The following is a 27,305-nucleotide window of genomic DNA, read 5'->3' on the forward strand; positions in this document are numbered from 1 at the left end:
TTTCTCGGAGACGCTCTCTGATTGGCACTGACTGACGCTAGGTTTCGTAATCACGCAGCTCGCAAGACTCGCAAAGCACTTCCGCCATTCCATTTGCACACAGCTGCGTCACTAGTTGCCTTATAAGGAGCTCTGGAGGCTGTGTTTTGTATGCAAATGACCTGAACGGGAACGCGCTTTCGAGTTTAAGACAGAATGCCATTCTCCAAGCAGATATCAGATCATATAATTTGTGCGACCTTTTCAGCCACTTAAGACATATTACCAGCACGTTCAGGACTCAGTGAACTTGTCATTGATTATGTCTCAGTGGCTCCAAGATAAGTCTTCCAGAATATATCTTTGAAACATTTTCGGCAATGAGACCCAGTGAAATCAGTTCAGAGAGCTCCTGTATAAATATTGGTGAGTGTCTAGGCGGGCGGTATATTGTGACGATAATGGTTGATTCTGTTTTGAGCTCAATGGCAAGATATTCCATCGACATGAACTCGCCTAGTTCTGTGATTCTAAACAAGAGTTTTGAGGAGAAAATTGCTGCAACCCCCCCCCCCCCCTTCTATTTCTTCTGGGTATTTGAAGAAAATTATAGTCTGGTGGACAAGCCTCTATCATTATTGATGTAGCTGTGTCATTATGGTACCGTCGTGTGTTCAGGTACCTGCGTGTGTTCTGGTGTGTTCAGGTGTGTTCAGGTACCAACGTGTGTTCTGGTGTGTTCTGGTGTGTTCAGGTACCGACGTGTGTTCTGGTGTGTTCTGGTGTGTTCTGGTGTGTTCAGGTACCGACGTGTGTTCTGGTGTGTTCAGGTGTGTTCAGGTACCGACGTGTGTTCTGGTGTGTTCTGGTGTGTTCAGGTACCGACGTGTGTTCTGGTGTGTTCTGGTGTGTTCAGGTACCGACGTGTGTTCTGGTGTGTTCAGGTGTGTTCAGGTACCGACGTGTGTTCTGGTGTGTTCAGGTGTGTTCAGGTACCGACGTGTGTTCTGGTGTGTTCAGGTGTGTTCAGGTACCGACGTGTGGTCTGGTCTGGGTTTTGATCCTGATTTTACGGACGATGACCCAGTCGCTCTGATTGGTTGTGACTTTTATCCTCAGACAGGAAGCGAGCGAAGCGTTCTTCTTCTCCACTTCCTGCGTCTTAAACATCCCTTTCTCCATCTTCCCCAACGTAGAGAACCGTCGACAGGTTTTCTCTCCCGTCTCCGTGGCGACGGGGTCACTGCCCAGTTCCACCACCGCCGAACCCAACAGGTCCTTGCCCTCCGAGCCCGTCTCCACGGTAACCCCGGTGACCAGCGCCGGCTCCCTGAACACCACGGTCAGGTGGTTCCCCGCCTGCGGCGCCCGACCCCAGAAGAAGCCGGTGCCGGAGGCCCAGGCCAGCGGCGGGACGTGGTCCTTGTAGACGGACATGTCGGAGTACACGTCGGCCGGGGGGTTGGAGTAGACGTCCTCCTCGAAGTCCTTGTCGCGCAGCTTGTTGACGGTCCCCCGGAACGAGGAGAAGGTCCCCATGTGCTGGAACAGCGACGGCCGCAGCAAGATGGCCTCCTTCTGCGTCAGCAGCAGGCGGAAGTGCGCCAGCAGCCAATCGCAGGGCATCTCCTGGTAGAAGAGGAAGAGGAAGCGTGCGAGGAGCGGGAGGTGGACGGACCGGTACAGTTTCCCGATGTACCCCAGATTGGAGAACTCCAGCGTTGCCCAGGTGACCGACTTGGCTTCCTGTTCCTGGACACGCCTCCTGATGGTGGACAGGAAGCCCTGCGCGGAGGCGACGTCGTCCTCCAGCTGCAGGTAGAAGCTTCCGGAGCCGACGCTGCAGTGCATCAGGAAGGAGTAGTCCACGTTCTGCTTGGAGCGGAAGGACACGCGGTCAGCCGAATCGTTGTAGTTCCTCTTCAGTCCTGGAGGGGGGGGGGAGAGAGCGAGCGATAGAGAGAGAGAGAGAGAGAGAGAGAGAGAGAGAGAGAGAGAGAGAGAGAGAGAGAGAGAGAGAGAGAGAGAGAGAGAGAGAGAGAGAGAGACAGAGGTATCTAATGTTACAGCTGGTTAGCTGGTTAGGTATCTAATGTTACAGCTGGTTAGCTGGTTAGGTATCTAATGTTACAGCTGGTTAGCTGGCCAGGTATCTAATGTCACAGCTAGTTAGGTATCTAATGTTACAGCTGGTTATCTGGCCAGGTATCTAATGTCACAGCTAGTTAGGTATCTAATGTTACAGCTGGTTAGCTGGCCAGGTATCTAATGTCACAGCTAGATAGCTGGCCAGGTATCTAATGGTACAGCTGGTTAGGTATCTAATGGTACAGCTGGTTAGCTGGTTAGGTATCTAATGTTACAGCTGGTTAGCTGGCCAGGTATCTAATGTCACAGCTAGTTAGGTATCTAATGTTACAGCTGGTTAGCTGGCCAGGTATCTAATGTCACAGCTAGTTAGGTATCTAATGTCACAGCTAGTTAGGTATCTAATGTTACAGCTGGTTAGCTGGCCAGGTATCTAATGTCACAGCTAGTTAGGTATCTAATGTTACAGCTGGTTAGCTGGCCAGGTATCTAATGTCACAGCTAGATAGCTGGCCAGGTATCTAATGGTACAGCTGGTTAGGTATCTAATGGTACAGCTGGTTAGCTGTAGCACCATAACCATCCCCTTCTTCCACCCCTGACCAGTTTGCATCCCTGGACATGGTACCTGTGAGAGGTGGGTAGTACTGCTGGGGAACATGGATGACCAGAAGCTGCCCTTGCTCCAGCTCCGGGGTGAACTCTGTCCTGATCTCCCCCACCGTGGCCTCCCTCCACTGGGCATCGAAGTCGGCCAGCAGCAGGACGACCACCATGGAGGAGCGCTCCTCTGGGGACAAGTGTGAGAAGAGGGATCGCAGGGTGGAGAGGAGGTAGCTGCCCTTCTTCCTCCTCACTGACGCCATGCCCACAGTCAGGAACTCTGGGGGGAGGATGCCACATTACAGCTTGTACATTAGCATAGGAAAGGGTTAACGTATAATGAATAATAAAGTTGTCCCCTGAAGAGGGTGGGGGGGGGGGGGGGGATGGGGGGGGGGGCAGGTGGCAGGACACGTTTATAGGCTGGAGGTGGCTGCGAGCCTACCAAGCTCCTTCAAGCCTACCTACCGAGCTCCTTCAAGCCTACCTACTGAGCTCCTTCAAGCCTACCTACCGAGCTCCTTCAAGCCTACCTACCGAGCTCCTTCAAGCCTACCTACCGAGCTCCTTCAAGCCTACCTACCGAGCTCCTTCAAGCCTACCTACCGAGCTCCTTCAAGCCTACCTACCGAGCTCCTTCAAGCCTACCTACCGAGCTCCTTCAAGCCTACCTACCGAGCTCCTTCAAGCCTACCTACCGAGCTCCTTCAAGCCTATCTACCAAGCTCCTTCAAGCCTACCTACTGAGCTCCTTCAAGCCTACCTACCGAGCTCCTTCAAGCCTACCTACTGAGCTCCTTCAAGCCTACCTACTGAGCTCCTTCAAGCCTACCTACTGAGCTCCTTCAAGCCTACCTACCGAGCTCCTTCAAGCCTACCTACTGAGCTCCTTCAAGCCTACCTACTGAGCTCCTTCAAGCCTACCTACCGAGCTCCTTCAAGCCTACCTACTGAGCTCCTTCAAGCCTAAAACCAACCTCACCCCTGCCCACTTTGACAACTTAGGATGGCTTAGAGTAGACGACGAGAGTACAGCAACTTGCAATGGGTCTGGTCTACAAGATACACTACACCACTAAGATACCCATGTACATGTCAAAATACTTCCCAAAGGCCAGTGAATACCACGACACCAGAGGGAGCTCCACAAATCATGTTCAACCCAGATTCGGCACAAACAAGGGACTAAACACGTTTAGCAATTATGCTACAAGAATGTGGAACGCCCTACCCACAGCCGTAAAAGAATGTGAATCCCTACCCTCCTTCAAAAAAACGCTCTCAAAGAGCACCTACGGGTGGCTGCAATTAGAAACTGGCCCCCGGTAAATGTCAAAATGTTATTGAGCCGTACTGTATTATTGTACCCATTCTGCAATCTGTTAATAAAGTTTTCAATCAATCAAGCGTTGTATAGCCTTCTTGAAGATGCATTCTGTGTTAGCTATAAAGCTCATGGTGTTGATGAATGATCCAGGAAAGTACCTAAATATTTTAAATGTTCCACCACTTCTACGGAGTGACCGTTTATTGTAACTGGTTGGCTTGGGTGGAGCTACTGTCGCAGCTGATAGTCAGCTCTTTGGTTTTACCAGTGTGCTGTCTGTACACCAGCTCACCAATATGTCTAAAATATGACTCTTCACTATGACCGTCTGTCACCCTCCCGCAGTAGCCATATCATCCATATCAATGCCATATCATCAGCATATATTTGTATAACTGTAATGAAGAATCTCTGGAGGGCCAATGATGTCATTCCCGGGGGCAGCCATGTTTCATTCTGGATCATCTACAGAAACATGAGCCGATGATGAGGCTCAGGTGCAGAGGGGTGTACTGTGTGCACACCTGTCGTCAAGTCACTGCCCCAAACACCACAGATCTGGGGTCAGTGACCAGGAAAACATGTCTTCGAGTCACATCTAGAGACCTCAAAACTTACTCTAGAGAGGCCTTTAACCTAGAAATGGGGAGCTTGGACTGGTCAGATGAACTCAGTGGTACACAGGTTGAAGAAACATGGCTTGGATTCAAAACCAAATTCACAGCAATACTCAACAACATGGCACCCATAAGAACCACCAGGGTTAAAAATCGCGCTGAGGCATGGATGCACACTGAAATACTGACCGCTATGAAAACCAGAGACAAAAAATGCTCTGAACTTCATAAAAGTCAGACAAAGCTTTCCAAAAGCTCAAACAGTGAACTCCAAGCCCACGTGGTTGAACTAAAAATCCAAAGAAACAGACTAAGAAATGACGTAAACTCCATGATCAGAACCGCAAAAAGAAATTTCATCAACGACAAAACTGAGGAAAACAAAAACAAACCCCGCGAACTTTGGAAATTACTCAATAATCAACTAGGCTGCAGTAAAAAACTTAAAACCAGATTCTCAAACATAAACATAAAGACGGACAACACGCTCATCACAGACAAGCTGGATGTAGCCAATTACTTAAACATCTTTTTCACAAACATAGCCACAACACTGGTAAACAAACTACCCTCCCACTCAGGGCATTATGGGGTAGAACACATAGTAGCATACTACAAAAACCTAGGGGTCCACAAAGACGACTTCAAACTTGAAATGGTAACAACCGATGAGGTACTCAAAAAACTGAGCGCCCTCCAACCTAACAAGGCCACTGGCCATGACAACATCCCCTCCAAATTCCTCAGAGACGCAGCAGCCGCCATCACCCCAGTCATCACACACATAATAAACCTCTCTATAAGACAGGGGCACGTCCCCAAGGACTTCAAAATTGCGAGTGACCCCTCTACACAAAAAGGGCAGCAAATTAGACCCAGGCAACTACCGCCCTGTTTCTATTCTTACCTCCATCTCGAAAGTCATGGAGAAAATAGTCTACGAACAGGTCGAAAAGTACCTGGCGGAAAAAAACCTAATCTACGAATTCCAATCTGGCTTCAGAATGTCCCACTCCACTGACACATGCCTCCTCTATTTGAACGACCACATCAAACAAGAGGTGGACGCTGGCAAATACTGCGGCATGGTCATGCTGGACCTACAAAAGGCCTTCGACACTGTCAATCACTCCATTCTAATGGACAAGCTAAAAGCAATTGGTTTTGATAGCCTATCAGTGAGCTGGATGCAATCCTACCTGGAGGGGAGAGAACAGATGGTAGAGGTAAACGGTACTCTATCCCCCCCCCTCACAGTGAGCTGTGGTGTTCCACAAGGAAGCATACTAGGACCGCTACTCTTCCTAATTTATGCAAATGACATGTCGTCAGCCTGTGACTGCAACTTGTTCCTGTTTGCGGACGACTCAGCCCTGCTGGTCTCTGACAAGAACAAATTGCAGGTTGAAAAAACCCTCAGCACGGAACTAGGCAAAATCTGCATATGGCTCGCTGATAATAAACTATCATTACACATGGGAAAAACAGAGTCCATTCTCTTCGGTTCAAATAACAAACTCAGCAAGACCGACGGATTCTCAGTTACAGTGGGTGACAATATTGTCACAAGGAAAGACGAAATTACCTACCTGGGTTCCATCCTAGAGGCAAATCTTTCCTGTGACAAAATGGCATCCAATGTAATAAAAAAAAGTCAACCAACGAACTAGATTCTTGTACCGGATCTCCTCTCTGGTAAACAAGAATACCCTGAAGACTCTGGCAGGAGCACTCATTCAAGGGTACTATGACTATGCGTGCACCTCATGGTACCAAAGCACCTCAAAGGCGCTTAAAACAAAATTACAAACATCACAAAACAAACTGGTCAGACTACTACTTGACCTGAACCCCAGAACCCACCTCACCCCTGCCCACTTTGCCAACCTAGGATGGCTTAGAGTAGACGACAGAGTACAGCAACTTGCAATGGGCCTGGTCTACAAGATACACTATACGACCGGGGTGCCCATGTACATGTCAAAATACTTCCCAAAGGTCAGTGAATACCACAACCACTACACCAGAGGAAGCTCAACAAATCATGTTAAACCCAGATTCGGCTCAAACAAGGGACTAAACACGTTTCGCAATTATGCCACAACAATGTGGAACGCCCTACCCAAAGCTGTAAAGGAATGTGAATCCCTGCCCACATTCAAAACCGCCCTTAAAGAGCACCTACGGGAGGCTGCAATTCGAAACTGGCCACCGTAAATGCCCAAAACCCCCACCACCTCCTAATAGACAGTCTCCTCCCCACCGCATGTATATATTCCCTCCCCGCCGTATGTATATTTCCCTCCCACCCACCCACCCCCTCCTAATGTACAGTCCCCTCCCCATCATATGTATATACTCTGTCAGGATCTAGGGGTAACAGTACTGTATATTTGAATACCGCCTATGTCACAAATGTATCAGTACTAAATACCTATATGTCCCTATGCCATAAATGTCATGTATGTTGTGTTGTGTATGTCATAAATGTCTATATGAATTGAAAATGGGGGACCCTGATGGAAACAAGACAAACGTCTTTCTCAGGTCTGCATCCCCTTAACAATTGTATGTATTGAGCCGTACTGTATTGTACCCATTCTGCAATCTGTTAAATAAAGTTTTCATTCATTCATTCATTCACCTTGTTCAAAGCCAACCGACAGGAACTGACTCTAGACTCCGTACTCCCACTTTGAGAACACAGAACCCTGTTTACACTTCTAGTAGACTAGTTGTGTGTGTGTGTGTGTGCGTCACTTACTCTGCTGTGTAGTTGGCCTCCCCGCCAGCAGGTGGCAGGACACGTTGAGGGGCAGGAAGTGGCCCTGATCTACCCAGGATGTGCGCTGCATGAGCTGCTGAGGAGACTGCGAGTGCCATGACCACTTTATGACATCCTTTATCGAGCTCCTTGGCACCTTTATCGAGTCCTTTGTCTCCGCAAGGCCCTGTTAAAACACACACACGCACACAATTACCACCTCGTCAGAGTCCCCTTGGTCCAAAGTTGTGGAATTCTCTCCATAGGGAGCTTAAGGGATGTAATAGTGTTTATCAATTAAAAAAAAAAATCATTTAGTCAGTATGAAAATCAAATGTGATCTGAATAGTGAGATCTTTTCTTTTTTTTTCTCTTTTATTCTTTATCATTATTATTTAATTTTTTCTTGTTTAACTGTGGATTGTGTGTTTCTTTTATAATGGTATAAATGATTATTTGTGTAAATTAGGTTGTACGCCGACCATTAAGTAAATACTTGTTAGTTTAGGAATAAGGGGCAGGTAACTATAAGATTTATTCTTCTTCCTGCTCCTTTTGTCCATGGAATGACTATTTATGATTGTGTAATGAAGAAACTCTGATTGTATGATTCCATGTGGCAAATAAAAACTCTGAACTGAACTGAACGTCCAACTTTAAAATCCAGTGTGTGACTCTCCACCAAACCTGCACGGACTATAGCGTACATCATGCCAGTTAGGGTACCTTGCATATACTGCACCTGTGTACACCGTTTACTTTACTCATAGTATATATATATATATTCAGATTCTAATTATCTATTGCTCATATTTATTGTAACGTATAATATAACCGATAGGGCACACAGACGGGTGTACAGACTAGACAGCCCAAATTGGGCCGTCTAGTCACTGGGGCGACAGTGGCTCGGGAGGTGGAGCAGGCGTCTGGTAATCCGGAGGTTCCCGGTTCGCATTTTTGGGGAATTATCAGTGTTTTTTTATTTTAAAATCAGCTTGTTGTATCAGATGGGTGGGGTTTGCCTCATAGAAATGCAGGCATCAGATTGAACTGTTCAGATTGAACTCCCCTGTGGTCGTCTGAATTTCCTGGCCCTCATTGTGCTGCACAGTGTCGAACACTCCGCCCCCGTCTGGCGCACAGAACACGCCCCTTTTGGACCAGGTCCTAATACTTACAGCACTCATGGGATGAATTGGAACTTTGATGTACAATACAGTCAGGACAATCAACACCCCCATCAGAGCCAGGCTCTTCCTATGAACCCTCATTTCCCTTCAGAGAGAGAGAGAGAGAGAGGGGGGGGGGGGGGGGAGAGAGAGAGGGGAGGAAGAGAGACAGAGACATGTAGAGAGAAAGAGACAGAGAGAGAGGGAGAGAGAGAGAGAGGGGAGGGAGAGAGACAGAGACATGTAGAGAGAGAGAGAGAGACAGAGACAGAGAGAGCCATGTAGAGAGGGAGAGACAGAGAGAGGAGAGAGAGAGAGAAAGAGACAGGTTATATTAGCCCAAGTTATCTTTACTTGCATGCACACATGCATCTTTATTTTTAGCACAATTCTCTCGTTTATCATTTTGAGTTAAAATGTTCTACATAGTATTTGATCACACAGCTCTGTTCACACATCTCTTTATTCTAGCAGGCCTGTACGTTATTTTAATTGTACATCGTTTTTAGTTTTGATTTAGTGCTTAAGTTCGATACGTTTTGATTGTTCTAATGCTGGCTTTGGCAATGCAAACGTATGTTTCCCATGCCAATAAACACCCTTTGAATTGAAAGAAAGAGAGGAGAGAGACAGAGGAGAGAAGAGAGACAGAGAGAGAGACAGAGGGAGAGAGAGAGAGACAGAGAAGAGACAGAGAGAGAGACAGAGAGAAAGAGAGATATAGAGAGAGGGAGAGAGAGAGTGAGAGACAGAGAGAGAGACAGACAGACAGGGAGAGACGGAGAGAGACAGACGGACAGACAGAGAGAAAGAGAGAAAGAGAGAGAAAGAGAGATATAGAGAGAGGGAGAGAGAGAGCGAGAAACAGAGAGAGAGACAGACAGGGAGAGACGGAGAGAGACAGACGGACAGACAGAGAGACAGAGAGAAAGAGAGAGAAAGAGAGATATAGAGAGAGGGAGAGAGAGAGCGAGAAACAGAGAGAGAGACAGACAGGGAGAGACGGAGAGAGATAGACGGACAGACAGAGAGACAGAGAGAAACAGAGAGAAACAGAGAGAAAGAGAGACAGACAGACACATAGAGAGAGAGAGAGAGAGAGAGATACAGAGAGAGAGAGACAGAGAGATACAGAGACAGGGAGAGACAGACAAGAAAGAGAGACAGAGAGAGATACAGGGAGAGAGACAGACAGACACATAGAGAGAGACAGAGATACAGAGACAGGGAGAGACAGACAAGAGAGAGAGACAGAGAGAGATACAGGGAGAGAGACAGAGATGATGGGGTCCATCCATTGAGTCACTGTGTAACTCAGTCAACACATAAGTACCCTAAATTATTCAGGTGTTCAATAAATGTTTCAGGAGTCTATCGGCTCAAGAACAGGTTCGACTGGTCAGGATCAAGATTCAAGAGTTTTATTCATCACATACCGTAACCAGGGCATACAGTGAAATGCGGTTGGCCATGCCCGCTTCGATTGTGCAATTAGGGATAGGGCAATATGACGATATTAAATAAATATCGAGTACAGTTCATTAACAATACCCTTTTTAAACATATCGTGGACATCGTGATGTTTTGCACAAAACCTCACGTCAGTTTCTAAGCCGCCGTGGCTGAGATGAGACTTAGCGCGGCACTTTCCTCTCTCCCTCACACAGACACACACTCGCCCAATTTACGTCACGTACACGCACGCACACACACACACCCAGAGAGGCGGTAACTATGTTAGCCGCTAACTAAGCTAACTAACGTTAGCCGCTAACCCTGGAAACGCTCACAGGAGAGTGATCCACGACACCAGTTCCATTAGTAGGGAAAGGGGTGGGGGTGTTATATTGACGAGGCTTGACAACAGAGGTTCATAATATAATCATCATATTGGCGTGACTGTATCCATCAAAGGGTTAAATCAAGCATTTTTAAGTGCTTTAGAGGAAATGTAAAAATATCGCAATATATATTGTGTATCGTGATGGAGCAAAAAGATATCGTGATATGATTTAGAGGCCACATCGCCCAGCCCTAACTAGAATAGACATGTTAATAAATCGCTTAAAGGCACTGGATCCTATGTACATAATATACAATGTGCAGTTTTTCTTGTCCCTATGCTATACTTTCACTGTATGCCGTGACAAATAAAACTCTTGACTATACTTGCTATTACTAACTATATACTGTACAACAATCACAAGTTATTTTCTTAGAGTCCTTTTCCTTCCTTTAAAGTGACCTTTTCTTGTGCGTTTAAACTTTAAAGTGACCTGTGGTGCATTTGTGCGTGTGCAGAGTGTTGTGTTGTGTGTGTGTGTGTATGCGTGTGTTCATGTGTGCTTGTGTGTGGAGAGAGATCAGTGTTCATTGTTCTGATGGCCTGAGGGAAGAAGCTGAGCCTTACAGCGCAAACACACCAGAACGCGCGCATGGCCGGACACACCGAGTCCCACTTCAGAGCGGGCAAAAGTGCACGGAGGGAGGCACGTTTACATTGGAACAGCTGTAAATGCCTAGTCTATTGCGAAGACAGTCCCCGTTTAAAGATTTTTTTTTTTTAAAGATTTCCAGTTCCAGTGTTCTATTGTCCATTTTGCATGTATAACCAGTTATTATATAATTAATTAGAATGTTATAATTCATTTTAGAATGATGATCAGTGTGACTGTACTCCTGAAAAAGTATAGTCATATTTGTATTGGGAAAGATACAGACACATTAGCTGGTTGAACAACATCTATGTGTGGTAATAATGCGGATATTGAGTGTATTTCTGTGAAAATGCACGTGGCGCACGCCTCTGAATCCAACCAAAGCGAAAACGATCGCTTCCAGCCCCGCGAGTCATGCGGCCGGTGGGCACAGCTACATCCGTTAACACTTCCGGCGCCATCACCAGAGGGCGCTGATGGCCCTTCAGCGCCAGTGCTTTATCCAATGTAGGATAGGACTTATTTGCGAGTGCTTAAAATATATCAAATATAATAGCAATAGATCTAAATAACACAGTGATCGTCAGTGAGTTGCTTCCGGTCAACATGCACGAAACAGATAATTTTTTCATACATTTCCGTTTTATACTGTGATGAATATGAATATATTTCTAGAGCGTTCGGTCTCATCTCAATAAACTCCAGCAAATCGAGCTTCAATGTATTTAGTTAGAAATCGTGCCATTTGTCGCTTGATTTATGAATCGTTTTCAAATAAATGCTAGATTATCGATATTATGTGTCATCATGGGCGAACAGAAGCTGGGTCTGAAAAATCGCTTCTCCGTACTTTGGTCGGCACGAACCTCACACACACACACGCACACACGCTCCGATGGCGGTGAAAGGAACATCTGATTAACCCAAGATTGGTAACATAGATTCCTTACCTCACATCTGATGTCCTGCAAAAAGATTAATCCAATTCCTGATCGCCATTCCAAATATTGATCGCATTTATTGATCCAACGTTATATGTCCAAAACACATAATCCACACTGCTCCGAGTGTCCCCAGTCAATGTGTTATAACGATACTGCATGCCCGAGAAGGAAAACCTGGACCGGACTTTTTAGATTGATGCACAGCCCCAGACAGAGGGATTCCAATGATGTGCAATACCATCCTGAAGACGTTAGGTGGCGGTATTTACCCTTTGCGAGCTCAGACCCATTCCCAATGATAACGTCAGGCTGGATGGATGAAAAATGAATGGATATAGCGAATAAAAGAAATATCGATTAAAACCCGGGATTTCTCGGGTTTGGCGCCCAGAGCATGGCGAGTTAACCCGACTTATCGCGGGTTTGGCCTCCAAAGGGTTACATGGGAGCGAAAGTGAAGCGCTGCCTGCCTGCCTGCCTGCCTGCCTGCCTGCCTGCCTGCCTGCCTGCCTGCCTGCCTGCCTGCCTGCCTGCCTGCCTGCCTGCCTGCCTGCCTGCCTGCGCGACTGTGGTGTGTCTGCGCCGTTAGCCTCTCTGTTCTTGCTGCATGTATGTTTTTTAGGGGGGATTATAGTGGACACCTTGAAGCAGGCAGGGACCACGGACTCGGCCAAGGATAGGTTCGGTTGAATATAGTGGTGAACACTGGGGCTAACTGGTTGGCACAGGACCTAAGTATTCGTCCTGTTATCCCATCCGGGCCTGCAGCTTTCCCAGTGTTCACCCCCAAGAACGCTCTCCTCACGCTGTGTTCCGTCAATTGGAGTGTGCTCCTCCCCTGCGGAGAACCCCCTCCCGCCGCGACAACCGGCACGCCAGTGACGCCGTTAGCCTGTCAGCTAACGTCGCCACTGTTCACCCCAAATCTTGCGTAAAAGGAGTTAAGATAGTTCGTCCTTCTGTCTATAAGCCCCAGGCGTGCGTTCCTGAAATCAACTGGGGTTGCACGCACCTAATGGCGCCACGTGCACGCGCGCTCCCGGCACGCTCCCGCGAATGCGCATAAATGTCCCCTCGCTTGAGCACAGACTACAGACAGTGCCTAATTGCCTCTACGAATGGAATGTAACACATGTCATTCACAACAAGTTAGGTGTGAATGTATCAGAGAACGTATTTAACACACCTGACGACTGGCGCTATATTGATATGCAAAGTAGCCCAGGTGGGTACTTATAGCCAGTAGCGGCTCGCCACTAGGGGCGCTCGGGCGCCGCCCCCCCTCAGGCCCTGCCCTGGTTATATGAGAGAACAAGAAAAATTATTTTAGTTTTTTGTTTTATAGCCCTATAAATAATATAAACATGTTTAAAATTAATAATATTTACTCATTTTAAGTATGTTTGTGTTTCCAATGCACAATATAACATTATTATATAAAATAAAAAATACTCGTTTACTCACTATTTTTTTTTTTTTTTATTTCTCGGCCCGGGCTAGACGCGATAGCGCTCTGAGTGCGCGTCACGGTTTGATCGCTGTATCCGTCGCAGCCAATCAGTGCGTAACGCGTTGTGCGTTGAAATATGACTATTATGTTGGAATCCGGGCGCGATTTGAAGCGGTCTAGGCAGCAGCGTCAAGAATTTCTGTAGCCGCATTTCGCGGAGACGCTCTCTGATTGGCCGACGCCAGTATTTTTTTTCGTAGCAGAATTTCGCGGAGACGATCTCTGATTGGCCGAATCCAAGCTAAGCTCTAGCTTATTCCTAGGTTGGTGGTAGAGAGATAGTTGTGTTGTTGTGAGATGCAGCTGTTTGTCTTAGAGCGTGACTGCAAGTTCTTTAGACGGTTAAGCTTAGGCACTCTTTCAAAGTTGGTTATGGTTAGAGTTTGTCTTAGAGCATGGCGATAGAACGCCAGGTAGTTTGCAGTCTGTTCGACGCGGAAATGGACAAAGAAATGTACTTGTGTACTTGCTAACAAGCTAACACTTGGCTAACAAGCTATATGGCGGATGCAGTCTGGACACAGTGGACAGTGGTCTGGAATACATCAACAGTGGGTTATACACTTTATCAAGTCCTCCTGCCCTGGACGTTTCAACTAAACAGTGAGTCTCTCTCTCTCTCTCTCTCTCTCTCTCTCTCTCTCTCTCTCTCGCTCTCTCTCTCTCGCTATACACAGCTGTCTCCGCGAAATGCGGCTACGGAAAAAAGTATTGACTGTGCTTGCTGAGACGATAATAGGCTAGCGATTCAAAACGTGCTGCTGTGTTGTGAACTATAACATTAATTTAGCTGCTGCTGATGCATAATGAATGAATGGTGAGTTGTTTAAAATGACAACATACATGTGTTAATTATATGATTTGATTGATCCGAGAGACAGAGAGAGAGATTGCTCCAGAGCATCTCAGAGCATTACATTTTCAACTCGACCTCCTAACGTGAACTGCGACCCACAAGGCACCAGTGGCACCAGCCGCTACTGCTTAAAGCGAGTACTTATCTGACCATGCACGGAGTGCAACCCCGTCCCATGACGAACGCATGCCTGATAAGCCCTGGTCATTAAACCATCACTGGGTATGGAGTGGTGCGCTCATTACCACCAAACTGTAAGGACATGTAACTCAACTCAACAGCTTAAACTATACATTACTAGTTTGCTTGTGTGTCATATATAGAGACGGCTTCAGTGGAAGTGTGGTTGCTAGGGGAACACTAACAGCTCTTGAACCCGTTAACTCTGATTATTAAAACAAACACTCCATGAACCCGGTTAGTCCCCAAGGACTTCAAAATTGCGAGAGTGACCCCTCTGCACAAAAAAGGCAGTAAATTAGACCCAGGCAACTACCGCCCTGTTTCTATCCTTACCTCCATCTCGAAAGTCATGGAAAAAATTGTATACGAACAGGTAGAAAAATACTTTGCGGAAAAAAATCTAATCTACGAATTCCAATCTGGCTTCAGAACATCCCACTCCACTGACACATGCCTTCTCTATTTAAACGACCACATCAAACAAGAGGTGGACGCGGGCAAATACTGCGGCATGGTCATGCTGGACCTACAAAAGGCCTTCGACACTGTCAATCACACCATTCTGATTGACAAGCTAAAAGCAATTGGTTTTGATAGTCTATCAGTGAGCTGGATGCAATCCTACCTGGAGGGGAGAGAGCAGATGGTGGAGGTAAACGGTACCCTATCCCCCCCCCTCACAGTAAACTGTGGTGTTCCACAAGGAAGCATACTAGGTCCGCTACTGTTCCTAATTTATGCAAATGACATGTCGTCAGCTTGTGACTGCAACTTGTTCCTGTTTGCGGACGACTCAGCCCTGCTGGTCTCTGACAAGAACAAATTACAGGTTGAAAAAACCCTCAGCTCAGAACTAAGCAAAATCTGCATATGGCTCGCTGATAACAAACTATCATTACACATGGGCAAAACAGAGTCCATTCTCTTCGGTTCAAATAACAAACTCAGCAAGACCGACGGCTTCTCAGTTACAGTGGGTGACAATATTGTCACAAGGAAAGAAGATATTACCTACCTGGGTTCCATCCTAGAGGCAAATCTTTCCTGTGACAAAATGGCATCCAATGTAATAAAAAAAGTCAACCAACGAACTCGTTTCTTGTACCGGATCTCCTCACTGGTAAACAAGAATACCCTGAAGACTCTAGCAGGAGCACTCATTCAAGGGTACTACGACTATGCTTGCACCTCATGGTACCAAAGCACCTCAAAGGCGCTAAAAACAAAATTACAAACATCTCAAAACAAACTGGTCAGACTACTGCTTGACCTTACTCCTAGAACCCACCTCACCCCTGCCCACTTTGACAACCTAGGATGGCTTAGAGTAGACGACAGAGTACAGCAACTTGCAATGGGCCTGGTCTACAAGATACACTACACGACCAAGGTACCCATGTACATGACTAAATACTTCCCAAAGGTCAGTGAATACCACGATCACAACACCAGAGGGAGCTCCACAAATCATGTTAAACCCAGATTCGGCTCAAACAAGGGACTGAACACGTTTCGCAATTATGCCACATCAATGTGGAACGCCCTACCCAAAGCTGTAAAGGAATGTGAATCACTACCCACTTTCAAAAACACTCTCAAAAAACACCTAAGGGAGACTGCAACTCGAAGCTGGCCCCTGTAAATGTCCGAACACAACCCCCGCCAATGTACAGTAAATTACCAAGTATGGTCTTGTCAATAATCCAATGTACAGTGTTGTTTGTACAGTTGTACAGTGTCCCCCACCCACCCCTCCTACCCACCCCCCCCCACCCACCCACCCAACCACCTCCAATGTACAGTCCCCACCCACCCCTCCTACTACCCAACCCCCCCCCCCCCCACTCCTACCCACCCCCCCCCCCCCCCCAACCACCTCCAATGTACAGTCCCACCCCCACCTACCCAATCCAATGTACAGTTTCTACGCCTAATGTATATGCTCTTTTCTTTCTGGACTCTTTTTGTATCACAAATACAGTACTGTAATTGCAAATCTGGTATGTCATAAATGTATAGATGTAGCAGTACTGTCTATCTGTATGTCATGTATGTCATATATGTTACGATGAATTGGAAATGGGGGACCCTGGTGTAAACAAGACGAAAGTCTTTCTCTGGTCTGCATCCCCTTAACAATTGTATGTATTGAGCTGTACTGCACTGTACCCATTCTGCAATCTGTTAATACAGTTTTCATTCATTCATTCATTCAGTCTCCTTCATTGTGCTGCTGTTAATATCTGACGACAGACGGAAACTAGGGGATTACGGGAACACTAACCCATCCATCTACATTCACTGCACACACTTTAAACAAACACCTTTACATTCACTTTACCATTATGTTATCTATTTATTACAAAAATATTTGCACGACATCCCTACCTCATTCTTGGATTTTTGCATTTTAAAAAGTTTGCATTTGTACTTTAGGAGGTCGTAGTACTTTAGTTTGTATATTTTGTATAGTGTCTGGTCTAAATTAAGTAATGTACATTATGTGATAAATAAAACAAAATGAAACTCGTTTCTCCAGAATACAAGGGGACGTGGTGATGGTAGGTTTTAACTGCGTCGCCAGAATTCCAACTCGATATCTGCTCAACTTTTATTTTCAACCCAGTTTGATGTTTAAATGGCTGTTAGTTAACGCGTACCGTACCCCCCCCCCCCCCCCCCCACGTCTATTTTCAGCTTAAATAAAACATTTCCACCTGATTTATTTGTATAGGCTGATTAACCAATTAAACCTGGCAAAAAAAACATGCATGCATGAGCTGTATACTACTGTATGCAGTATACTGTATTGTACCCATTCTGCAATCTGTTAATACAATTTTCAATCAATCAATCAATCAATCAGTCAATGAAGTTTGGAAACGCAGCAGGTGAACTTACCTGATTGATTGGCCTCACGGAGAACTTCCACGCTGCTACGCCGTTTGTCCACTTTACAAAAAGCTGACAACTTTCAAATAAAATAAATAGTTAGAAGAACTATAGTAAGTAACTACGACAAGAGAGACACCTGCTGCCATCCATCCGCCAACCTGTAGTAGTAAGTAACGTAACCTGCTGCATCCCAGCTGGGTTCCGTTCCACTGGAGAGGCTCTCGTTACCGGCGGAGATAAAGCTGGGAACGAGGTTACCGGCGGAGTGACAAGCGGAGGATGCCCTGAGCCCTGCCCTTATAAGGAGCCAGGTCACTTCCTCCTTACGTTTGAACCTTTCAAAGGACTATCTGACTCTTAATACTAAACACTATTAGGACTACCTAACTCTTAATAATAAACACTGTTAGGACTACCTGACTCTTAATAATAAACACTGTTAGGACTATCTGACCACTACACTATTAGGACCTAACTCTTAATAATAAACACTGTTAGGACTACCTGACTCTTAATAATAAACACTGTTAGGACTATCTGACTACACTATTAGGACTACCTGACTCTTAATAATAAACACTGTTAGGAGTAGGACTATACCTGACTCTTAATAATAAACACTGTTAGGACTACCTGACTCTTAATAATAAACACTGTTAGGACTATCTGACCACTACACTATTAGGACTTGACTCTTAATACTAAACACTGTTAGGACTATCTGACTCTTAATACTAAACACTGTTAGGACTATCTGACTCTTAATAATAAACACTGTTAGGACTATCTGACTACACTATTAGGACTATCTGACTCTTAATAATAAACACTGTTAGGACTATCTGACTACACTATTAGGACTACCTGACTCTTAATAATAAACATTGTTAGGACTATCTGACTCTTAATAATAAACATTGTTAGGACTACTCTTAATAATAAACTCTGTTAGTACTATCTGACTCTTAATAATAAACACTGTTAGTACTATCTGACTCTTAATAATAATAGGACTATCTGACTCATAATAATAAACACTGTTAGGACTATCTGACTCTTAATAATAAACACTGTTAGGACTATCTGACTCTTAATAATAAACACTGTTAGGACTATCTGACTCTTAATAATAAACAGTTAGGACTATCTGACTCTTAATAATAAACACTGTTAGGACTATCTGACTCTTAATAATAAACACTGTTAGGACTATCTGACTCTTAATAATAAACACTGTTAGGACTATCTGACTCTTAATAATAAACACTGTTAGGACTATCTGACTCTTAATAATAAACACTGTTAGGACTGTCTGACTCTTAATAATAAACACTGTTAGGACTATCTGACTCTTAATAATAAACACTGTTAGGACTATCTGACTCTTAATAATAAACACTGTTAGGACTATCTGACTCTTAATAATAAACACTATTAGGACTATCTGACTCTTAATAATAAACACTGTTAGGACTATCTGACTCTTAATAATAAACACTGTTAGTACTATCTGACTCTTAATAATAAACAGTGTTAGGACTATCTGACTCTTAATAATAAACACTGTTAGGACTATCTGACTCTTAATAATAAACACTGTTAGGACTATCTGACTCTTAATAAACACTGTTAGGACTATCTGACTCTTAATAATAAACACTGTTAGGACTATCTGACTCTTAATAATAAACACTGTTAGGACTATCTGACTCTTAATAATAAATATCTGACTCTTAATAAACACTGTTAGGACTATCTGACTCTTAATAATAAACACTGTTAGTACTATCTGACTCTTAATAATAAACACTGTTATAGGACTATCTGACTCTTAATAATAAACACTGTTAGGACTATCTGACTCTTAATAATAAACACTGTTAGGACTATCTGACTCTTAATAAACACTGTTAGGACTATCTGACTCTTAATAATAAACACTGTTAGGACTACCTGACTCTTAATAATAAACACTGCATGGACCCTGGTGCAGTGCGTTACTACGGTTTGTATCATGTATACCATAATAACTATTTCTGTCTGATTGAATCCTGCCACTCACTACTGTCCACTACTACTGTTATCATCACTATTATCATTACTACTTTGCACTGTGTTCTATTATTATACCTATCCTAGATGTAACCCCCCCCCCCCCCCCCATGCTGTGATGACACCTGAACTTCCACCAGGGCCGACAGCTTGAACGCAAAATGGTTGCAAACTGGTTCAAATGTCCACCTTCTTGCCCATCAGTCCCATCAACAGTCCCGTTGTAGAGCCCTGCAAACTGCCATATCCCAATACTACTCCATCCAGATTGAAACACCATTCCAGCATTAACACTCCCATTGATCCATTTAAACCAGCCACACTCCCAGCATCCCCAGCAACCTCTTCATGAATATATTTCAGCCAACACCCCCCCCCCCCCCCCGATCCTATATTCAGAAGGGCCGAACTCTCACTCTGAAGTTTCTACAGATACTGTCGCCGAGACTGTGATGCAATCAAAACCCACCACATGTCTCCATAACTTAACTTAACAAAATGCAATAGTAAAGCTCCAATGGTTTTATTTATTTATTACCATGGACACATATTTAAATTCATAATCAGGGTTCCCACACTTGCCTTGACATTTTTTTCCATGCTACCTCCTGATTTTCCAGGTACCATATTGAGTGATGATCTATAGGCCCCTGAAGCTTTCCGCCCCCATCCGTGCCCCCCTCCCCTCACACACACAACCCCCTAGGACACCTGACTACTTACTTGATTTAAAAGATGTGCCAGTCAAGGCTACATTGTAAATGCTTAGAGATTATGTCTTATTGATAATATCAATGCATGAAATAATGCAACAAGCTGTAGATGAAAAACTATTTATTGAACTGGAACTTTGAAACACATGAGCACTGGGATTGATATATGTTCTCTCTTCCACTCCTCTCCTATCTCATCCTATCCTCTTCTCTCCACACCTCCCCTCTTGTGTCTGCTCCTGTCTTCTCTTCCTACTCTTCTCAACTCCTCTCCACTCCCTTTTCCTGTCATCCTCTACTCTCTTCTCCTCCTCTTTCATCTTCGCCCCTCTTCTCTTCCTCCTCCCTCTTTCCTTTATTTATTAGTATTATTAGATTATGAGTCTTACGTAGAAGGGGTAGTATGCCTACTCTTCTTTTGTAAATCAAACTAATGAACCTAAAAGGGAAAACATAAGGCTGGTTCCCCTGTGGTTCCTCAGTACAGCAACCCCACTAGTAAGCTTAGCTTAACAGTATAGATGTATAGAATCAGTCTAGGCATGATCAATGATTTTTCAAAAATGTCTCACCCCAAATGTTCCTATTTAGTAGTATACTCTTTTTTAAGAAGAAAAACGAAAAATCACAAAATAGCTAAAAGTAGATATAAGAATGAATGTTACAAAATGTATCAAGACTAGACTATTCATGTCAACTAGTATAGAAGTAATGTCACAGCCTAATGTGAAAATGTATTGGTAGTTAGCTAGCAATGCAAACTAGCCAACACTAGCTAGTAGCTAGTTAGTTAGCAAACTGAATGTTGGCTAGCAAGATTGCGCTCCATGTCATACCTGTGTCAACCGTCCCGTTTTTCCGGGATTCTCCCGTATTTCAAACTTCTCTCCCACCGTCCTCCCGTTAAAATATTTTCCCGTATTTCCCCCCCATTTCTTTTTATTTATACAAAGTGGCTGCAATTACCCTCTGTGACGATAGGTGGCAGCAGAGGATGTGAGACTGGAAGACAGTTGCCAAGAAAATGTCGGGCAAAGTGGGGTTGTTCCCGGAGAGCTCACTCTCGGCCGTGGTTTCTCAGTGTATAATGTATGGTGCTCTCCCTCAACATGCGAGTAGGGTGAGACAACACCATTCTTTAGTCCAAATAATACCCTACTTTATACTATATTATTGTCATTCGTTTAATGTAAAGTCAGTCTTACATTGGCACTGCTTTAACGTTGCATTTACCCATAATCCATTGCTGTATTAGACCCATGTGCCAGTATAACTTTTGTAAAGTAATGAAGCGCAAATGTAAAGTTAATCAATACACAATGAAACAATATCTTTATCTATATCACATGTCAAAACTACTTTAATAAAACAAGATTTCGGTTTTTCATTTCTACTCATTCATCCAAAACAAGACAGACTGTAGATGTCAAGGCTCCTGTGTTGGCTGGGAAATGCATGTATTTGAGCCTTCTATTGAGATCGCGAGTAACGTTATTATTCCTGAAGTCCACCAATCTGAAACTATACTTTTAAAGTCCATATCACCAAGTTGCCTGCATCAAATTCCAACATACCATAATGGATGCCAAGAGGGTTTTTATAAACTCATCTTAATTTTGTGCTCAATAGTTTCATTTTATTACTATTTTACACATCATACAATACAATTGTCCAGGACAACTGTTTCTATTTCCATGTAAGTGTTCACTTTAGCTCAGTTTCCATGACTTTTCCATACCTGGAAAATGAAAAAATTAATTCCATGTTTTCCATGTTTTCCAGGTACCGTGGGAACCCTGATAATATGTATTTACAATAAACTGTTGTTTGTGGTTAAGCTGTTCAAAGCTCAATGTTAGTTTCATGTTTCATTGGACAGAGTGAGCAACACAGCACGCAGGACGGAAACAACCCCCTTCAGTGATTCCTCATCTCTCGGCTGTTGCTTGATTGTCACTTTCACGCTTTCTCTCGCCTTCTCCCCCTTCCTTTCGATCAGCCCGTCGTCGTCGTCTGTCATCTCTCCATCCCCCTCTTCTTTCCCCGCCATCTCCCTCTCCGCCGCCACCGCGTCTTCTTCTTCCGTTTCTCTCCCGGTGTACAGCAGCTCCCCCAGTACGAGCGTGGTGGCGGCGGTGGTGTACAGGTACACTCTCCAGGGGAGCGTGCGCGGGGGCGTGAAGGCCAGGGTCTGGATGTGGACGAGCTGCAGCGCCACCTGGAGGCTCTGCGGAGAGCAGCGAGGCGGGGCGGGGCAGCACACGCGCTCCTCCACCCAGAGGCACCCGTCAGCACCTGCGGAGCAGAGAGCAGCCCAGGGTGACGGTTACTCACACAGTCTGTTATTAGTGTATATATCATTTACATTTAGTCATTTAGCTGAAACGCTTTTATCCAAAGCGACTTACAAGTTCTGTACGACGAGTCATCAGGAAGGGTACAACTCTATCAGCTGAGTAACAATGTTCATCAAAGTGTTGAGTGCTACAGTGTAGGTTAGTTACATATTAGGACAAGTGCATGACAGTAAGGTTAGTTAGGGTTAGATTTAAATTTAAAAAAAAAAAAAAATTTCATATAATGGTTGAAGAAGTGCGTCTTTAGTCGACGGCGAAAGATTGGACGGGTTTCGGCTGTCCTAACTGGGGTGGGTAGTTCATTCCACCATTGTGGGGCAAGGACTGAGAAAAGGCAGGTCCACCCTTCCGGAGCTCGGATAGGAGTGGGTCTGAGACGGCCAGAAGATGCAGAGCGTAGGGGTCTTGAGGGTGTGTAGTTAGAGACCATTGACCGGAGGTAGGCGGGAGCGGTTCCCTTTGCCGCACGGTATGCTAGGTCGAGGGCCTTGAAGTGGATTCGTGCAGCAATGGGGAGCCAGTGCAGGTCCCTAAGAAGTGGGGTGACATGGGCCGACTTCGGTAGGTTTGAGATCAGGCGGGCCGCTGCGTTCTGAATGAGTTGAAGAGGCTTGGTGGCAGTGGCCGGGAGGCCAGCAAGCAGTGCGTTGCAGTAGTTGAGGCGGGAGATGACTGTTGATTGGACGAGGAATTAGGTGGCTTCTTTTGTCAGGAAGGGGCGGATCCTTCTGACATTGCTCAGGAGGAATCTGCAGGTTCTGGTTGTCGCTGCGATGTGAGCAGAGGCCAGATACGACCTGCGTACATCCATCAGCGAGGCCCAGGGACAATACACTTGTTTTTTCCACCATCAACACTCTCATTGAACCAGCCACACTTGCATCCGAAAAGACATCTTAGCCAACACCGCCCACCACACCCAGCCCCCCCCCCCCCCCCCCCGGATCCTATATTCACAGGCACCAAACTCTCCCTCTGAAGTTTCTACAGACACTGTCACCAAGACTGTAACGCAATCAAAACCCACCACATGTCTCCTTGACCAGGGACGTGCACAGGACTTTAGAGGGGCAGGTGCTCAAAGGCTGAAAAGGGCACTACACTTGTGTGTATATATTAACCGAGCGCGCGTAGCGCGCGAGCACGATTTTTAAGGGCCCTTTTCAGGCGGGGGCCCCCTTTTTATGCTTTTTGGGGGGTTTTGGTGATCAAATATTGAATATTGAACTATAATAATCAGTGCAGGAGCTCACTTATCCTTGAAAGACACTTTTATCACTGACTTAAAAGGCCCATACATCTCCATAAATGTTCAGGGAGGAGGGAATAAGTGCTTACCCTACAGACCCCAAGAAGTGCTGTATATTCTGTATTGTTTAATATAAATGCATTTTTTATTCCAATCCCGATTTGTATTTGAAATTCCCAAATCCCATCGGACTTGACTTCTTCGTGTCCCTCAGTGAGTGTAATACCAGCATTCAACAGCGGTTTCTATCATCATCATCATCACCACCCACGCTATGCATAAAATATATAGGTCCGCGGAGAGGCACGCTGAGGAGGCTGTGCAAACTGCAATGGAATATGGGGCATCTCTCTCTCTTTACCTAATATTTTGATTCTATCCTGACATTTTTCAGTTGGAAGGGCAGTCTATATGCGTAATGGTAAAAAAAAGAAAGACATTTTTTTTTTTTTCAAAAAGGGCACTTTTTTGATGAGGCTCAAAAAGGCAGGTGCTCAGGCACCCCTTGGCCTCTATGTGTGCACGTGCCTGTCCTTGACCCTATCCCCTCCTCTCTCACCAAATCTGGCATCTCTGCCCTCAGTCCCCCCATCACACACATCCATCAACACATCCCTCTCATCTGGTGTTGTCCCCCCACTACTGAAAACAGCAGCTGTCACCCCCCTCATCAAGAAACCCAATTTGGATCCCAATACCGTCAGTATCTACAGGCCAATCTCCAACCTACCATTCCTCTCCAAAATACTAGGGGTGGGAATCACCAGTTTAATCACGATACGATACGATATCGATTCTTTGGACAACGATACGATATTATCCGATATCACACAGTCTGCCACGATACGATACGATACGATTCAATTCAGGTGCCTGCGATCGATATGAGACGATATTATGTGCCCATTTAATACAACCAGTAACATTTAAATCAACAAAAAAAAAGGCAATGGAAATATCATGACATTTTTATTTTTGAGCTCTTCCAGACATTTAAATGAAAAACAATCTATTGTTTTTAATACAAATAGACCTCCTGTTTACTGTTTTTGGTTAATTTTTCTTTTTTTTCTCGATATTAACGACTCAGAGCCTACCGTTCACTGGCAACATTTGAGTCCTTATTTTTTCTATCTTTTCAATGATAAATCCACCACCAGATTATCTAAATGAGGGAGTCTTTTTCATGTTATTTTTTCCCATGACTTCATTAAGGGTTCTCCATAACTCGTTGCTGTCACCCTTAATTTCTTCAAACTTGAATTGGTAGTATTGTTTTTTCTTTTGAGTTACATTTTTGTGACTTTGTTCCTCATTGAACGGTAAGCCTGCCAATCATCTGAGCTGCCAGATGTAATAGCAGTTTTTTTCAGTTGTTCCCTCTCCATCCTACACCTTATTTTTTTTTTTTTTTATTATTATCTTTTTCCTCCTTTTTCCATTTTTCTCCCATCCCAATGCTAGTCGTTATGCCAATTCCCAATCCCCTTCCTGGTCGTTGCGCACTCTACCCCCTACTGTCGGTCTGGGAGGGCGGAGACTATCACATGCTTCCTCCGACACATGTGTAGCCAGCCCACCGCTTCTTTTCACCTGGCAGCGCGGACTCTCACTGGGGGAGTGTAACGTGTGGAAGGGTCACACTACCTCCCCCAGATCCTTCCCTTGCTGTGCAGGCGCCCCGACCGAACTGTAGGGGTCGCTGTTTACAACGACCAGGACCCACCCACGCCGGCTTCCCACCCGCTACACTGCCAATTGTGTTAGTATGGACGGTCGGCCAAGCCGGAGGCACCACAGCCGGATTCGATCCCACTGGTTCTGTGGTGGTAGACAGACGCTTAGTCCGCTGCGCTACCCGGCCGCCCCGTATGAGTTAATTTAACCACACTATCCCACTCTATCTTGTTCAGATCATCAACAAATGCATTTTCACAAACAAATTTGTATTCTTTTGTAAATTACCTTAGGCCCAGCTTTTGGCACCTTGGTTTTCCTTGCCATTGCAATGATATTATGATCACTAAAGCCTACTGGTACCAATACAACCTTTGAACACATATCAATAGAGTAGTTAGTAAAACATGATCTATACAAGTAGAGGAAGATCTTCCCATGCCCCTGCTATTAACTCTTGTGGGTAAATGCACAATCTGTGACAGATTAGACACTGGCTGCATCCTTTAATTTATTTTTCAGTGTTTCATGTTTTAGAGAACCAGTCTATGTTCAGGTCCCCAACAAAATATATTTCACTGTTGATGTCAGTAACTGTCTGCAAATGTGTGCATATATCCTCCAGGTACTGAGTATTTGAGCCTGTGGTCTATAGCAGCATCCTACTAGAATGGGTTTAAAATGAGGTAGATGCATCTAGAATGGGTTTAAGATGAGGTAGATGCATCTAGAATGGGTTTGAGATGAGGTAGATGCATCTAGAATGGGTTTGAGATGAGGTAGATGCATCTAGAATGGGTTTGAGATGAGGTAGATGCATCTAGAATGGGTTTGAGATGAGGTAGATGCATCTAGAATGGGTTTAAGATGAGGTAGATGCATCTAGAATGGGTTTAAGATGAGGTAGATGCATCTAGAATGGGTTTGAGATGAGGTAGATGCATCTAGAATGGGTTTGAGATGAGGTAGATGGGATCTGTCACCATAGCATTTCCACACCTGATGCACTTAGAACAGCTCTCACTTTGACTGGTTTATGTTCTGGAGTGTAAAAAGCTACACCTCCTCCATGCTTATTTCTATCATATCTGTAAAAGTTATGCCCCGTACAGCTAGTTTATTATTGTAAATAAACACATCAATGTTTCCCTTTGCAAATCTCTCTGGTGCATTATCTTGAGACAAACAACATGCTCGTCAGAGCTGGGTCAAAATCCTTTTCAAAGTGATCTTTTAACATGTTCTCCACAGCCGAGAGATAAAGTCATTGTTCCACAGAAGGATCGCTCATGAATGTGCAAAGTCTGCAAACATAGAACATCCAGATAAATCATTGAACTGGTTGAGTCTTTTATTAAACATAGGCCTGGTACTACTTGGGGATACTATCTCTCTATCTCTATCTAGGTCGTCCTCGGACGGGCCCTCCATCGGTGCTTCCAGTCATCCCGATCCTCCATGCATCTGGCTAGCTCGCCGGTGCTTTCTGTTCCCACATCTCTCCTGAGTACGTCCACATAGGTTAACGTGGGACGTCCTCGTGATCGATGCCCGTGTGTTGGTTCCCACAGTACAAGTTTGCTGGTTGGCATCTCATGGTGTCTCTGGCAGTGACCTGCCAGCCTCATTCTCCTGACTGCCACTTTATCGCTCACCTTTAGCACCCCCCCATACAAGTTTGCATTAGTGACATGCTCATCCCTGTTGATGTTGAGCACCACACGCATCATTCTGGTGTAGCACCCATCCAGGGACTTCTGCAGGGTGGGCTTCAAGGTCCAGCATTCACTGCCATACAAAAGGACAGACTCAACTGTTGCATGAAAGAAGTTGAGCTTGATTTGACGGGGGAGGTTGGATTTCCACACACTGGTCATGCCG

General features: G+C 44.9%; 2 protein-coding genes across 2 annotated transcripts in view; both read right to left on the minus strand.

Annotated features, from left to right (window-relative positions):
• Nucleotides 1–1,005: 1,005 nt before the first annotated feature.
• LOC311243478 (alpha-1,3-mannosyl-glycoprotein 4-beta-N-acetylglucosaminyltransferase C-like) lies at nucleotides 1,006–20,461 on the minus strand (the record flags this gene model as incomplete). The annotated part of the gene is made up of 4 exons (XM_084332713.1): nucleotides 1,006–1,907; nucleotides 2,696–2,950; nucleotides 7,379–7,565; nucleotides 20,441–20,461. 4 exons carry the CDS (start codon nucleotides 20,459–20,461, stop codon nucleotides 1,006–1,008), a joined length of 1,365 nt encoding a protein of 454 aa, XP_084188839.1.
• LOC311243479 (uncharacterized protein) overlaps nucleotides 20,146–27,305 on the minus strand; it is a gene marked incomplete at its 5' end in the record, with an annotated part of 64,542 nt that continues 57,382 nt past the window's right edge. The window contains one exon of the mRNA XM_084332714.1: nucleotides 20,146–22,436. Within this exon, the coding sequence (XP_084188840.1) occupies nucleotides 22,003–22,436 (434 nt within the window). The 3' untranslated portion in view covers nucleotides 20,146–22,002. The remainder of the gene's footprint in view (nucleotides 22,437–27,305) is intronic.

This window comes from Notolepis coatsorum (assembly GCF_963971535.1).
Source record: "Notolepis coatsorum genome assembly, chromosome: 17".
Lineage (NCBI taxonomy): Eukaryota > Metazoa > Chordata > Actinopteri > Aulopiformes > Paralepididae > Notolepis > Notolepis coatsorum.